The 15,552-nt window shown below is 35.0% G+C and overlaps 1 protein-coding gene across 14 annotated transcripts in view; it reads right to left on the bottom strand.

Moving 5' to 3' along the window:
* SYCP2 (synaptonemal complex protein 2) overlaps window positions 1–15,399 on the bottom strand; it is a 30,426-nt gene extending 15,027 nt beyond the window's left edge. For 8 of the 14 annotated variants that reach the window (XR_013940026.1, XM_080558131.1, XM_080558121.1 and 5 more), the window contains exons 1-18: window positions 12,041–15,399; window positions 11,229–11,369; window positions 10,855–10,983; window positions 9,869–9,973; window positions 9,313–9,337; window positions 8,312–8,397; window positions 7,343–7,431; window positions 6,782–6,816; window positions 6,010–6,152; window positions 5,881–5,933; window positions 5,329–5,374; window positions 5,011–5,106; window positions 4,394–4,454; window positions 3,693–3,841; window positions 2,999–3,073; window positions 2,338–2,493; window positions 1,188–1,287; window positions 87–205 (exon numbers count right to left, since the gene is read on the bottom strand). Coding sequence is in view for 13 of the 14 variants with exons in the window: in XM_080558131.1 (XP_080414257.1) it covers window positions 87–205; window positions 1,188–1,287; window positions 2,338–2,493; window positions 2,999–3,073; window positions 3,693–3,841; window positions 4,394–4,454; window positions 5,011–5,106; window positions 5,329–5,374; window positions 5,881–5,933; window positions 6,010–6,152; window positions 6,782–6,816; window positions 7,343–7,431; window positions 8,312–8,397; window positions 9,313–9,337; window positions 9,869–9,973; window positions 10,855–10,983; window positions 11,229–11,369; window positions 12,041–12,064 (1,632 nt within the window). In the remaining variant the exon portion in view is untranslated. Of the gene's footprint in view, window positions 1–86; window positions 206–1,187; window positions 1,288–2,337; window positions 2,494–2,998; window positions 3,074–3,692; window positions 3,842–4,393; window positions 4,455–5,010; window positions 5,107–5,328; window positions 5,375–5,880; window positions 5,934–6,009; window positions 6,153–6,781; window positions 6,817–7,342; window positions 7,432–8,311; window positions 8,398–9,312; window positions 9,338–9,868; window positions 9,974–10,854; window positions 10,984–11,228; window positions 11,370–12,040 lie in introns of those variants that run through there. The other 6 variants (XM_080558120.1, XM_080558125.1, XM_080558130.1 and 3 more) reach the window with 6 other exon arrangements.
* Window positions 15,400–15,552: the final 153 nt, after the last annotated feature.

Here is a 15,552-nt window from a genome sequence, read left to right as displayed (position 1 = left end):
AGCTCTCCAAAATACAAATTAAGAACATATTAGAATACAAATTAATGTTAGTCTGAGTAAGACTTAGCTACAGATGAAATGCATACTCCAGTAGGTTCTTTATAGACATTTTTTGTTCTGGTCTCATTTATTTCATTACTGTTAGACCTTTCAGCAGAGCTCATCATTTTCAAAGGTAATTTAAATCGTCCTTTACAAGGAGTGGCTGAAAGCAAACAAGAGATGTGTTAGAATTCTAGTATTTGATCAATATGAAGAGTGTTGCCCATGATGTCATTTATTGCATATACTTTATAAAAGCTGAGTAGCATTTATATTAACTCATTATCCATCTTGAATAATTTTATTGATTTCAATTAAGTTATTAAGGAGATTAATGAGCCTGTGGTGGATGTCTGGAGGCAAGCAATGTTTTTACAAACAGGCTCTAGTAGAAAATGCTTAGTCATCTGTTTAATATTTTACTGTAATACATTTTGGTTGGGATAGATAGTGTGGTGAACTGCAAATAAAAAAGCTAGAGAAATTCTGTATTGTTCCATTCTAATTAAAATGCTTTCATTTCTATCCTCTGTTCTTTTAATTTGTATGACTGACTAAGGATATTGATGCATTTGAGATCATTAAAGACAGTAAATTAGATTTGTTAGTCACGCTGTTTGGCTGCTAGCTTCATCTCCAGCCTCTACTGGCTTTTGTCTTAAAAACCTCTCCCTTTTCTTTAGAAAATATCTGTTACAGTAGAACTGTTAGTAGGAAAGTGATGACTCCTATTTGTGATAAAGGAAAGTTTCTTTCTTATCCCTTTCTCTGTAAAAAGTACTTCTGAAGTAAGCATCAGAAGCACTGGGCCTGTGACTCAGACCTTCCGATCCATTGTTTCCTACTTTGCCTCACAAGCTGACTTCTCAGCTTGCTCCAGCACAAACCGCTTACTGACAGCTGCAATAAAACCAATAGGTGGCTTTCTGCTGTTTGGAATACTATTCTGCCTATGGAACAGTAGCAAGTGGCCTGCTTTAAAAATTTCAAGTTTAAAGCACCTGCTAGGGAGATTTTATGAAGTCTATTACTCATTTCCAGTTCTGCAATGGATTACAGTTCATCCTTGTATTATGTTATCTCAACCAGCCATCTCAAAGACTATTTATAGTTTAGTTTTACCGTGAAAGTACTTGTAAACTTACATGTACTAACAAATAGCAGTGGACTCCGTGTGGGAAATCTTGTAGTTCCAGGAATAAGCACTGATGCTTCAGACACCTTCCTTTTACAAGATGTGGTTATCTTGAGGCACAAAAAAACACTTGGCCATAATACACAGACTTAAGGATGACAACACAAGTTTTTAGAAAATCCATTTCCAAGAGTCTTTGAACATTTTGCTATTGAAATATCAACTGTTCTTGCTACACTCATCAATGAAACAGATTTTTTTACACAGTTCTCTTTCCATAAAAAAGTTCACCATAACACTTGAAACTAAAGGATTTTAACTGAGAGCAGCAATTGTTGTTCCTAAAATAATTCAACAGTACAAGGCCAAATCCTGTCCCTGGTTAACAATCAAAGAAACCAAGATGACTTCCAGGAGTTTCCACAAACCTATCACATAAACCAGCAGAACCTCAGGAACAAGTCTACTGAAGACAACTTCTGACAAGACATGCACTGCATGACTATTGCATGACGAAGAAATGGCAACACATGGCTTCATCTTTTTCTCCTAACATATCTGTAGTTATTTCCAGTAGAACCGTAATACATTCATAACTTCACAATTTTTTAGGAACTATGTAGCAAAAGAAATACCAGGCTTCACAGTCCTGCTCCTCCCAGTTTAGACCAGAGAATCAGCTATGCACAGGGACAGGCCCATCAAATTGTGGTTTGGTTAATCAGGACACAGGATTAATCTTGACAACATCAAAGCTTTTTTGTAAACATCTGTGAACACCCAGAGTATAGGACCTGTCTCTAATTAGAGCAAATACTATCGCTGATAAGTCTTCAGAAGCTATACTTGACTTTTGCATAAGATATCTAAGCGTACCTTCAAAACATTCCTCTCCAAGGAGAATTCTACAAGGATAATGGTCTATTAAAGAATGCTAAAAATTGCTCTTTTTTTTTGTTACGTATTTTGAAACTATAACAGTAATGATGACAAACTTTGTTGAAAAATCATTTACACAGCTTAGTGAAAAGTCATAGGGAAATCAAAATCTGTATTATACTTCAATTTTAAAATAACAGTTTTTTATATTCTAAAGTATATAAACATTTAAGTTTACTTATTTCTTATGTATTCTTTTCTGTTCTGATACTCCAGCTTACCTTGGAGGAACTACCTTTGCATTTATCTTGGTTGTTGTTTGTGCACAGAGTCCTTTGTGTTCCTGGAAGTTGCTGTGTTTTGTACTTACAGAGTTTCTCCTCTTCTTCAGATTTTTCTTCCAAACATGGTGACAACTGACTTTCCGGTACCAGAACCTAACACACACACACATATATACATACACACACACAAATTACCAAAATTCTATCTAAATGCACACATAAATATAAATCCAAAATACTATAACATTTTGTAGTTATATATATAAACACACACTCAAAAAAAATCTTTACCTTGAGTAACACCTTCCTCACTATAGATTTTAATGAACTTTGGAGCTTATATACATATAGTTTGAAAAGTATCCCATCTGTTACTTTACCTAAGAAGAAAGGGTCACCAAATCACAGTTCCAACAAAGAAACTTCTGTATCTATTTGTCTGAAGTATTCAATTTACATATTAATGATTCCTTCCGAAAAGGATACAAATTAGATACAATTCACAATTACTAGAAATCATTTAATTGGTTTTACAGCCATTTTTGCTCATTGGTGTTTTAAAAGTTCTTGCTTTTATGGTGAATGATCATAATTAGCTAATAATCAAGAACAAACAACAAAAAGAAAACAGCCATCTCAGCATACTGAAGTAAAATACCTGGGATCCACTTTCATCAAAGATGACATGCACAGTTGTTTTGGCAACTGACGAAGACTGCTTCTTACTAAATCCCTACAAAGTGAGTAACCATCTATGTAAAATAATCACTTTGCTCACTTTTTTAAAACAAGAAACAAAAATAAAATAGTTAAGTCTGAAGTAGTGTCTGAAATCAGATTAGAGGGGAAAATAGATTCTTGCAAGTTCACAGCAGCTCTGTTCCTCACACATTTCTCGGTCAGGAAGAGTTCTGGGCAAAGTAGTTTGCAACAGGCATAAAAGGAGCAAGCTATGGCTGGCTAAAAGTTTTTGATTAAATAAATCAGTTCATAAGAGGGTAAGTGAATAGTAACGAGTCATTTCTGATAGACCTCAGTATGTTTAAACATCTACTTCCTGTGTTTCTGCAAAGTCATATATGCAAAATGTTAATTGTATATGCAAAACTCGACAGTGAATCCTTTACAGCCTCTTCATTTTTGTTGCAATTATTTTTAAATTTATTAGTCAACTTTACTGAAGCTTAACAGATTATGGGAGAAATGCTGTTCTGTAGTGCCAACGTTAATCAGAAACTATCTGTATAAATAGATAACGATAAAATAATCACAGTTATAACAACATTTATATGGCAATGAAACATTCATTTCAAATTGAATAAAAACTGTTAGGAAGAGTGTTTAAATCTTACCTTACATTTACTTAATCCATAAACCTTTCCGGTTACATCTTTGATTTCCAAGATAGAATCAAAATATAAAAAAATTTTCTCTCCTTCTTGATTACCCACATTCATTGGGCTTTTTAGATCTATCGTTAATAATTTTTTTGAATCTTTCTCTGGACAAAAACAAAATTGCAAAAAGTATTTTCATTAGAATTTTGTAGCTCCGTTCATGTAGTATTTGTAAACACGATACTTATTTGTATGCTTCAGTTAAGCTATGAAGACGCATGTTTTATTTAATTCTGTCTAACCTACAATAGACATTAGTGAAATAATTCAAGATTTAATCTAGTAAAAATATTTATTCTATATATTTACCTGTAGGATTTTTTCTGAAGGTTACTTATAATAGCTGCAGGCAAATTATAGGTATTTACAAATCCATTCTAAGACATTTGAAAGGAAAATTACTAAAAATTATTGTTTTATGCTTTATTTTGCATTAAAATATCTGTAAGACATCAGTTTAAAATTATTTTAATTATATCACACCTGCATGCCTAAAATGCTAATAAGACTGCAGTGCAATTTTACAAAAACAGTACGTGTAATGTTTTCAATGAGAATTCTGCTTTGCTGAGAATTTGAGTCAGTACTTTATTATTAATCAGTTTGAAAATCCAAGTTAGTGTATAACAAAAGATCACATTCATGACTGCTAATACCTTCAAGGTTGTACAGGACTACCTCTTCCTCTGGTATAATGACTGTTTCCCATTGATGATCCTTATATAAAAATATACATAATTTTGAAAAGAAAACCACATATTACAATTAAATGGAGTACACTGACCGGAAAGCTATTCAGTTAAGATATTTTTTCAGTTACAGAAAAATATACTCTGTTAGAAGAAGTGACAATGAACATCAGCTTCATTTATAACAAACAGTAATCTTTCAGAAGATCTTTGGTAGAAATACTCATCTAAACGGTTGAGTTAAAACCACAACTGCCATTTGATTCTATGATAGTAATTTTTAAACGGTGTCTTGTTCACATGTGCTATTATATATTAAATTGTTCACAAACAGTATTGGTCATTACTTTGATTTTTTTTTTTTTATCTCAGTACATTAAAAAAAGATATAACAGTGGCATCAATTTTTACTGGCAACATTTGCCTATTTCTGCACCAAATCATATATATCTATATTTTTTTTTCTCTCCAGATGCAGATATAATTTCAACATGTTGATGTAGGGAAACAAACTTGATATATTTGAAACCATGTGCATCTACTGCCTTAGAAGAATCAAGTGCGACAGAAAAAACTTAGCTTACTGCATTATCTGCTGCCACATAGAAAGATATACTTCTACTACCAATGTTGAAATCAATCCAAAATTCTTCAAGGTTTTCATCTAATGGTATCTGTAGCTGAAAAGAAAAATTAAGATGAAAGAATGAGAGCTAAGAATAATGATTTATACCAGCTAACAGGCTTTGTGTTACAGGTTGACAAACTACAAATACATGGACTTCCATATATATGCCTGAAAAAATCTTATTTAATCCTTAGTTCTCTGAACTAGAAGGCAAAGAAATACTTCATCTGCACAAATAAAAATCTATGGATATGTGATTAAGTCTGCACTTTACCTCATATTTATCAAGAGCTGCTGACAAGCACGGATATGTAAAAACCCTGTAAGAAAAGGGTATTTTGTCAAAGACTAAAATGCTATAAATTTTGCATATCTGAACAAAGCAAATGGATTGCTTTCAGCACAAAACTTATGTACTTTAGAAATTAAGAGATCACAGTAAGCAAAAGAAGTCACTTAGCCCAATGTTCTTTATTTAATGAACAGTTTCTTCGAACTGACATTATGTTTGTCTTTTCTTCCCAAGTGTAGGAATTACATAAAATTAACATCTAGATAGAGAAGATAATACCTGTGGCAATGTGCCAAAAGACAGTATTTCCTTACTAATTAATGCTTTGAAAACAAAACAAAACAAAACACAAAAACACCTAACTGTCTACAGTTCCTTGACTTAATACCACAGCAATATTAGTCTTATTTGCTCGTATTGTTTTAATTCAGGGTTCATCAAAAACAGTTTTTGTGACAAAAAGGGTACTCCCAATGAGCGGCCATTGACTCCAGAAAAGAAAACATATTAGTGCTAAAAAAAAATCAGTTTTACCTTCTTTTGTCTCCAAGCATGCCATTCACCTGGTTAAGAAATTTTCTGCAGTCCTATTAAAACAGAGACATTTCTTGAATAAGTGTAACAAAAGTCTACCTCTATGGAAACATTTTTCATATGACTTACTGTTTCAAACTCAGAATCTTTAATTCCTTTAAATGCACTGGACACAAAGTCCATGGAAAACCATTGGCATGCCAGTTCCCTTCTTTGTTTCTCTGGTATCATTCTGCATAAAGCTTCTGTAATGGCTACTTGCAGATCATAGTCTACGACAGAATACATTTTGCAGGAATAGTAATTTTAAGGATACTACTGATTTCCAAAAAAAAAAAAAAAAAATATTGTATAAGAAACTGGTACTGGCAGTGCTGAACTTTTACATATTACACATCGCGTTATATCCAGGAATGTAATCCATAAAGGATATATAGATAAAGAATTACAGGAATAAGGATGACTGAACAACTTAGTTCCAAAATAAAATTTCAATCAAACTCTCAGGGAATGTCAAAGCAATGCTAGGCACAAAAGCAAGCGATAAGAAATTTTCAACTTTCACCTGAATGGGGGGAAACCAAAGTGATCCCTGACAGAAGCTACAGTAATACTGAACATGGCTAGCAATTTACTATGCTCAAAGATTGATTTCCTTCTGATCTTTGCTGTTTAAAAAACTTATTTGCTAGAGAAGAGGACCAAAAGCTTCAAAAAGTTAGCTATATTCTGCATACATCTGGTATATTCCAGTTTGCAGACTGTTTTCATGCAATATTTTCTTCTTCAGAGGACTGTAACTGCAAAATTGTGCAGTTTCTAAAGGTATTCTTCTCAATTTTGAAGGGGTCTACATGTAATTTTTAAGCTCGGTACTAGGTTGTTTATTAACCATGCTCACCTCCAGCATCCAAAATTCTCCTACCCATGTCACTCCTGCAAAAGTAAGCAGTTTTGTCAAACTATGACAGCAAAAAAAAAAAAGCATAAAAGTTTACTTAATTACAATCTCTCGACATGTGAGCTGAAACCCTGACTCAGCTGAATTATCAGACTTCAGAGGGGTAGTCTTTGATCCGCATAGGACATACAACTGAAAACAACACTGGGGAATTGAAACACCTGATGTGTATGTTTTTGTTTTTTAAATGCTGTAAAAAGTTTTCCAAACACACAAAGACATTCCTTCCAGTGAGTGATTCACTGTGCTCTACACACATCCTTATAATTAAGAGTGTAACTGTTTAAAGACAACTGGGATGAAACAAAACCTAACTCAGATTGAAAATGAGGCAATTTAGGGTTGTAAGGGGAAAAAAACACAAAACTATGAGAATACCTGCCCACTGCCAATGGCAACATAACAGCAAATGCAAAAATGAGTTAAACAGGGACTGATCTGTATGCATTATAAACAGTCCTGGTTAAAAAAAAAAAATTAAAAAAATCAAAGATTATTTACATGACAGGCAGCATTTCCTTTGTAGAAAATATCTTTTTCCTGGCATCTCGAGGCATGTTGTCAAGCATTAAATTAAGTTTTCTTACTACCTAAGAACAGTGATAAAAAAAAAAGGAGTAGGATTAAATATTAAGTAAATATTAAATAAATTGCTGAAGTTTAAATTATTCTCTACCTGCATTTTGGGCCTACATAAAGTATTTCATATGACTGAAGAAAATAACATGCTTAAGTAACTGCAAAACAAAAAAAATTAGTTCTGTTTGACCTTAAATGGCATCTATCTTAATAAAACTACCTCAACTTCCATAACTTACATTACCTTTAATGTGAGTATCGGTTGTTAAAGGGTTATGTTTCTTATTTGCAAGGGGTAAATATAGCAACAAACTTTCAGAGCTAAATTCTCTCTGCAGCTGATTGCTGGCTGCAGTGTACCTCAAATTTGCTTTAAAAAGCCTGTGCTTTTGAGACATAGCCTTTAAAGAAGAAAATTATAAAAAAAAATAAAACAAAAACAAACCTTTTCCTTTCTGTAAAGAGGAAGAAAACCCCCCCCAAAAAATGATGTTAAGTAAAATAAATACGAGAAATTTGAAGTACTCTAGAAGGCGTACAAGCTTCCCACAAGTATCTAAAGTATTTATTACATTCTCAAAGATATTTATAGCAACTATATTGCAGTGTCTTGTTTTCTATGCATTTGTATAACTTTTGCAACAGAATCTTTCTACCACCATTTTGTAATTTATTGTCCGAAGCAAAAGTTAAGGGTCAGTAGCTGAAAGTTGTTAAAAACATAAATGACAACAAACATTCCAGAAAAATATTAAATCATCCTTCTGATATTACAACACTATTCTCTCTCTTTTTTTTTTTTGTAGGATTTGTACAGTTAAATTACTATTTTTTCAAAGTCTGTTTAAACACTAAACAGAAAACTGCTGCTTAGAAAAAGGAAACATTTACCTCCTGCTGGACATAAATACTAATTCTTACATCCGCAATGAGGGTACATATTCTCAGAACAAAGTTTTCTAACATTTGCATTTTACCTAATGAAGAGAGAAAAAAAAGATTTAAGGTTATCAGGTTTTTTAGGGTGCCCCCTCACCCAGCATTTGGAAAAAGATTCTTATTTGCAGGTGTAAACATAGCATGTCTTTCTTTCCATATAGGATTACTGATATATAAAAACAGATGCCTTAAACTTCACAGTGAAGATGCAAGACAGAATAGTACTTCAATTTATAGTAAATATGTCCTTCTATGTTTACATTCCTTTGTATCACATTCTCACTGCACAAGTCCCCTGTGCATGGAGCTCATCATCACACTGTAACTCAATTCTGAGAGATTAAGTCTGACCCTGGGATTATGTCTTCCCAAGGACAAGGAAGGGATCATCACTTTGACAGTGACAGCCAAATGGTCTTTCTGCCACTAGTGTTACCTCACTGAAAAGTAAGAGTGCTATTCGTGAAAACAATATCCAAAAAGACATACTACTGTGCTATGGAATGCTGTGCCTGTTTAGAAACATGGTTCTTTTCAATAAAGCCTCCACTTAGTTGCCATCACTGAATAGATGTTTTCTTGCTTTTATTACAGATACCAGCGAGTTACAAAGAAAACCTGTCTGTACAGAAACCTTAAATTAAACTATCAAAGTTATAGTTGACATTCAAGCTTTTTTTTTTTTTTTTTAAACATGAAAGAGAAACGTGGTTCTTTGTGCATAGAATAGCCCTCTTGAGGATAAGCCCTTTTATCTCAGTTTACTAACTGCAGCATTTAGAACAGTGGAATACTTACATTAGTCATGAAACCTTATTACACATGCACGACTCAGAACTACCTTGCCTTTAGATGGCTCCATAAGTAACGAGTTATTTTTACACCGATAATTTTTAGTGTTCTGAAAGAGACATTTTAACCACCATAGCTAGAGTATAATTTTTTAAGCTCACCTTCAGGTCTGCTATCATATACAGCCTACAATAAACAAGAAAAAGCACTATAAATATTACAGCATAAAATTCAGGTCACATGTACCTAAAGCAAGTAATCAAAAAACATTTAAGATTTTTCAATTATTTCATCCTTAATGAGGAATACAGGAGACCTTTTCTAATACCAACTTGAGTTTCCCAAAAGGATATCTGTTAAATTTCTGGGGATTATTTCCCCAATATTTTTTTGGGCAGACATTTTTACAAAAAACTCACAGATCTTACAAAGCTTGGGTCCTTGGATTACGGATTAGTATACTGCTAATTTTTGGAATAAAAAATTAAACCTAGGGGTCAATTTTTGTTCACTAAAAACTTTTTTCTTTTCTTTATGGTAATGAGTAAGAATACAGGCAAAGTATTTATCTACTTGTAATCTATTTCGGAAATAATTGTAACATTAACTTAGAAGGATATTAAGTGAAAAATGTTTCAATGTCTTTTTGTCACTAAACTACTAATATTTATTTTCACAAATACACACAATGGATTTTATTTGTCAACATATTTTTACCAGCAATATGTTGAAGAAATCTTCAGCCAGAGTTGTAAGGATTTTATTATTTTCATTTCCTCTAAGGATCAAAATTCCTTTTACCTTTTCAAACCAATTAACCATGTAAAGAGAAAATAAAAGCAAACGTATTTTAATTGCATGAAAAAAGACAAGTTTGTAGTATACTTAAGTAAAATTAAACAAACTATACAAAGGTTAAAATAACAACAACAACAACGTTTCCAGCCTCCTGAGCACACTTTAGAGAGACTGAAATTTCACACTCAGGTCATTTCAGTCCTGAAATCCGTTACTAAGTCATTTCTGTGGTTTTCTAACACAAAAACTGGAGATCTACTTTTGCAACTGCTGTCACAAAACAGAACAGCCAACAGTGGATGGTGGCTGATTGAAAAAGTGTTTGCAGGTGTGAGTAGAAGCATGAAGTTACTGCCACTTTTTTGGAAAAAGCAGTTCAGAAGTCAACTGAATAACGGTCACCTTCTGACACTGCCATTAACGTTCTTCAGTAAAATCTCTGATGAAAGCATTAAGGAAGTGGCGGTTTTCTTTTTCCAGTATATTTAACATACTGAGTTACAAATGCTTAAATTATTTAACGTACGCATTTAAATAACAGAAAATAATCAGGACTATAATCTGTTGAAAGAACAGATACAATATTATTGTTGTATTCACAAAAAAAATATAAAATCGCATGAGAAAATTATAATTCCTGACTCAAAAACATTATAGAAAGTAATTATATATTGCATAATTTGGCAAACTTCCACTTTAATGGAGCAGTATCATTTTATAAGGACCTGGTTGTCTAAAAACATTTTAATATGAGTAATGTTTGTTGTGAAATTGTAAGAAATTCTTAATTCAGAAGGTAATCAAAGCCTAAATTGAATACTAAGCTGTTCAATACTGAAGCATTACTTATGTATGCTTCATTAATATATTTCAGAAGTTCCCATATGGTTTATGGTTATACTTATCTTTCCAATAAGACCATATTTTATCATTGCTGGGAGCCCATCTTCACCGGCTATGCTGATTTTTTCCCCGCATTTCCAAAGAGAATTTAGTAAAGTTGAAATGGTTTTGAATTCTTGTTTGTCAAGCTCCTGAAATTGAAATTATTATGATGATTTAAGCTTTAGTGTATAGTACTAGATGTTACATTTAATTAATCAGATGTCTTTGTGTTCTCAAAAGCCACCCTAATTACAGTTCAAATAGAGATTTTGTTCTTAGACTTGATTTCAGTTTTTCAAGTCATCTGCTGGTATAAATCAAGCCAAATGAAAAGAATATTTTTCAGACTATTACAATGGCAGTGTAGATTATTCTCATGTAACAATGACACTACCCGACACAGAAGCTTGTCTAGTTTGTTGACAAACTGTTTGCTGCATTTGTGAGAGACATTTTCACACTCTTCTGTTTCCAGATATTGTTCTAACAATTCAAAATCTTTTCTTCTTGTAGCTTCATCAATTAACTTTTCAAACTGTCAAGAGTAAAAGAAAATAGAACGGTATTTATGTATGCTCAGGACTGATCTTGATTTAATAAGGTTTAATGTATGTCTTTCATGTAGTAATCTGCTAGATTCTCAGCAAACACACTGAATCACAAAATAATTAAGTATAAAAATGGAAGCGCAGAACAACATATCTGATATATTAATCATGCAAATAGTTACTTTTTGCAACTTTTCCTTAACTGGGTGTTTTTTTCTTTCCTCACGTTACAAACAAGTGCTTACGTAAGTGCTTATTGTGTTAATGTCCTCTCCTTAGTACATTCAGGAAGTTGCATTTCCAAGTTACCTATTAGTGACTTTAAAAGCTATTAGTACATTGACTACGTTTCCTAAACTGTTTTGCCTCTCTATTCTTTCTAATGCAATTATAAGCAGATTTCAACATTTTGTTCTTAATTATCATCCCAACTGCTTCAGGTATATCCAATGCATATAAATTATTTTCATCAGTAACAACTTCCAATTCCTGTTGTTCTCACAACTAACTTCTTAGCACTAACATACGTCAATGGAAAATTTCTTCCTACCACACTTTGCCATACTGCAAATTTTACTTTTATTTAAATACCAAAAGAGGTGCTTAAAGCTAGTAATTAAAACAATCAATGCTCATATTCTGGTCTATAAGCACATACCTGCATCTCATTCCTGGCTGCCATTTTGGCAATTCATCTACTCAGCTGCATAAGAAGGGAACAATCGTCACTTGACCAAAACGTGATTCATTGACACAGACTTACAGTAAGTTTTGCAAATACCGTTTCAGTAATTAACGAGTCAGGAATATATTAAATATGAAATTAACTTGGGAGCTAAGGTAAGCATTCTTTTCATGGGCAAGCAATTGCTTAAAATTAGAAAAGAGGAGAACCAATGCTCAGCTCTAGCAAGGAAGGCAAGGCAGAGGTTCTGCAGCAAACTGTTCCTGACGTAGGAAAGTGCAGCAGGACAGCGGCTCGTACCGTCACCACTGGGTCATCCAGACAGGAAAGTCAACGGCAGAACTCCTGAAGGGCCTCGTTGTAAATGGGTAGATGAAATTATGTAAGAAAAATGTGGTAATGCATATGGGGAAAAAGCCTTCTTAATTATATCAAGTCATGGACTCTGAACTGCCTATTACCAGCAAAACAAAAGAACACCTTGAATTAAGTTTTCTAAGTGTTAGTGTAAAAATCAGAAGCAGACAAAAAGTACTTGTTTTAGATAGAGTTAATACATAACAAACAATATCTTGATGCTTTGTATGTTAATGTGTATCTAGTGATCTACCATGTGCAGTTTTGGTCTCCCCATCCCAGAAGTTATATAGAACTAGACAAACGGAGTAACAATTAAAACCAGGGGATGACTTCTGTATAAGAAGTAATTTAGAGTACACGTCATTTTCGCACTCCTAAGTAATGCTGAAATAACACATACAGGGTAATTTTTTTCCCCCACTTTTTTCCAGTACACGAATGCACCTTCCTACAGGGCGGCCTTTGCTATCACATCACAATTCTCGTCTAGTCAGAGAAGCCAGAGAATCAAGCACAATTCCCCTCACAGGTGCCTCCTCCTCGACGGGGGCGCGCCACCTCGGCCCTCGGAACACCTGGAGTCACCGGCATCTCCCCCCCGAAACCCGTTACTGAGGGGAAGGCTCCCCACACTGTCCCCACACCGCCCCCGGCCGCGCCGCGCCCCCCTGGGAGCAGCCGGCGGCGAGGCTGCCGCAAACGGGCCAGCATGGCGGCCCTCACCTCACCGCCGCCGCGGGGAAAGCCCGCCATTTCCCGCCGGCCAATCACTCCCAGCCCCACTGCTCGCGAGCCAATCGCCGCCCGTGAGCGAGCCCCCTGCAAGCCAATCGCTGTCGGAGGCGTCCAGCGGGAGGCGGGCTCTTCTTGCCGTGACAGACCAGCGGGTAACGTCCCGGGCGCCATCGGCCCAGGGCCCCGTTCTAGCGGGTGCTGGCGGTTCCGTGCCCCGGGGCTGGGGAGGCATCAGCCGCGGAGCCCTCCTCACGTTCGGCCTTAACCGGGCTGGGGCGAACCATGGAAGCTGTCAGGCTCTCCACACGAACAGCTGCGAGGGCTCATGCGAACTTTGGGGAATGTTTTTCAAGTCCCACATGCCAGCAGCCCTGTTGAAAACATAGTTCTGTCCTTGCTGAAGCTGCCGAGATAACTTGTGAAAATAAAAACAAAAGCTAAAATACATTATGACTTCACTGAATTCAGTGGTCCTTCTGGGGTTAATTCCTTTCAAAGGAATTATTTGGGTCACAGATACGGCAACCACGCTTAAAAAATTCAGAGAAAATAGAAGGAAAACCATCTTTGGAGTAGGAGAGCACTAATCGCAGGAGCCCCTTCTGCCCTGTGGTACCAGGAACACGTACCTTGAGCGGAGGTCTCGAAAATGCAGTGCTAGGCACCAAACCCAGGGCTTGGCACAGCTCCCGGGGTGTGCAGAACAGAGAAGGGTCAGAAGCGTTTGTGCCCAAGTTTTAATATCAAATGTCAGCTGAAATAGCTGCAGATCTGAGGTCATAAGGAGAAGGCCAAATCGGGAGAGAAGTCAGTACTAAGTCAGTACTAACATTAGACTCCCGGTGACAAATGACTACGCGCTCGGACTTGCTGTTCTGGCTTTAGCAGACAGTGCCAGAAAGTGCATGCAACTGATTGCACCGAGCACTGATGATACACTGCTTTAAGTACTGTACTTACAGTTGACTATTTGCATATTACTACTATTAGAAGCTGGAATTTATTTATTTTGTAAGATAAATTCAAATACATTTGAGACTAAATGTTAAAATAACACTAATTGCCTGTAAGATGAACCTCATGGTAGGATGCTCACAGCAAAATCAAAGCCAACCTGTTGAAAAATCAGATCAACAAAATAGTATTGATATTTATATTGCTGGATATTCAGATATGAAGATCTCCGATGAAGGAAAGGAATTAGAATACCTTTCCCTTAAATACTTGTGAACTGTGGCATTGTGCACACATACATGCAAAACAGACTAAAATAAATTTACACTCTTTTCAAGTGATATGTTGAAATCAGAGTGCTATCTTTATCCTTTACTGCTCTCTGGTTAGTGTACACTGTGGATACTGTATTTATCTGCAGGTTCTGCTTAATACTCTATTCTAGTTGGGAAAGTGAAAACAATGAAGGCAGTACTACTAGTTCAGATTCACACCAGCAGCATAGGAAAAAAAAACAAAAAATAATAAAGACCAGATAATATAATACCATGTATTTCCACAAGCACCCTTCTTTATGTATCTGTACGGATTATTTATAACACAATCTCTATATAATAAAAAATGACATTGAAATTCTTTAACAGCATAAGCATTTCCATGTATTTAATATGATTTGCAATAATAACGTCTTCCCCCAAGCAACTTTGGCAATGCAGTGTTAAAGTTATTAATGCTGATTAAAAAGTAACTGGTAATACATGTGTTTATGTCTTCTAATTAAATGCCTGTGTTTTGCTTTAGAACTTGGCAACAGGTAATTCAGACTTTAACTATATCAAATAAATGCTTGGCACTGAGGACAATGCTTTCATGTAGAAGATAAATCAGTTGCTGTAAAGATGTAAAGACTCTTACTCTATGTATATATATTTTCAAGAAGCTAGTGAGTGAAAAGAACATCATTTGAGCTGAGAAGTGTAGCAAGGAAAATTGGAAGAAGAAATGGAAGAAAGAATAACACAACTGTGAGGAACAGAACCAGTTAAGAGGAGTCTAGTTCAATTCGGGAAATGCTATTAGAAGAAAATACTCCTCTCTTCTTTTCCTTGAGACTTCTTTTCCATATTAGAAACTTATCAGAATAACTGGCAGTGTGCCTTTTTCCAACATTAGGTCTTAAGCCTGCAAGCGCCATATGCACAGATCTGAGGTTAAATGGCAGCAAATTCCATGTGAGAAGTGGCATCATGGTCATTTTTCAAGCTATATAGACTAATCACTGTATTTTTTTTAATAATATTTTTCATTTTTAGCAATTCTTGAACCCACCTTATTTTCCTAAACTGAGTATGTTGCTTCATAAGCAACAACTCAGCTCTACGTTGTCCAAAGAGCAACTGTTAAAAAGAGTACCATTAACAAACAACATAAACTGT

This window comes from Anser brachyrhynchus (assembly GCF_964034855.1).
Source record: "Anser brachyrhynchus genome assembly, chromosome: 16".
Classification (NCBI taxonomy): Eukaryota; Metazoa; Chordata; class Aves; order Anseriformes; family Anatidae; genus Anser; species Anser brachyrhynchus.
Note: the sequence above shows the minus strand (reverse complement) of the source record. Positions and strands in the feature narration are given on the sequence as shown.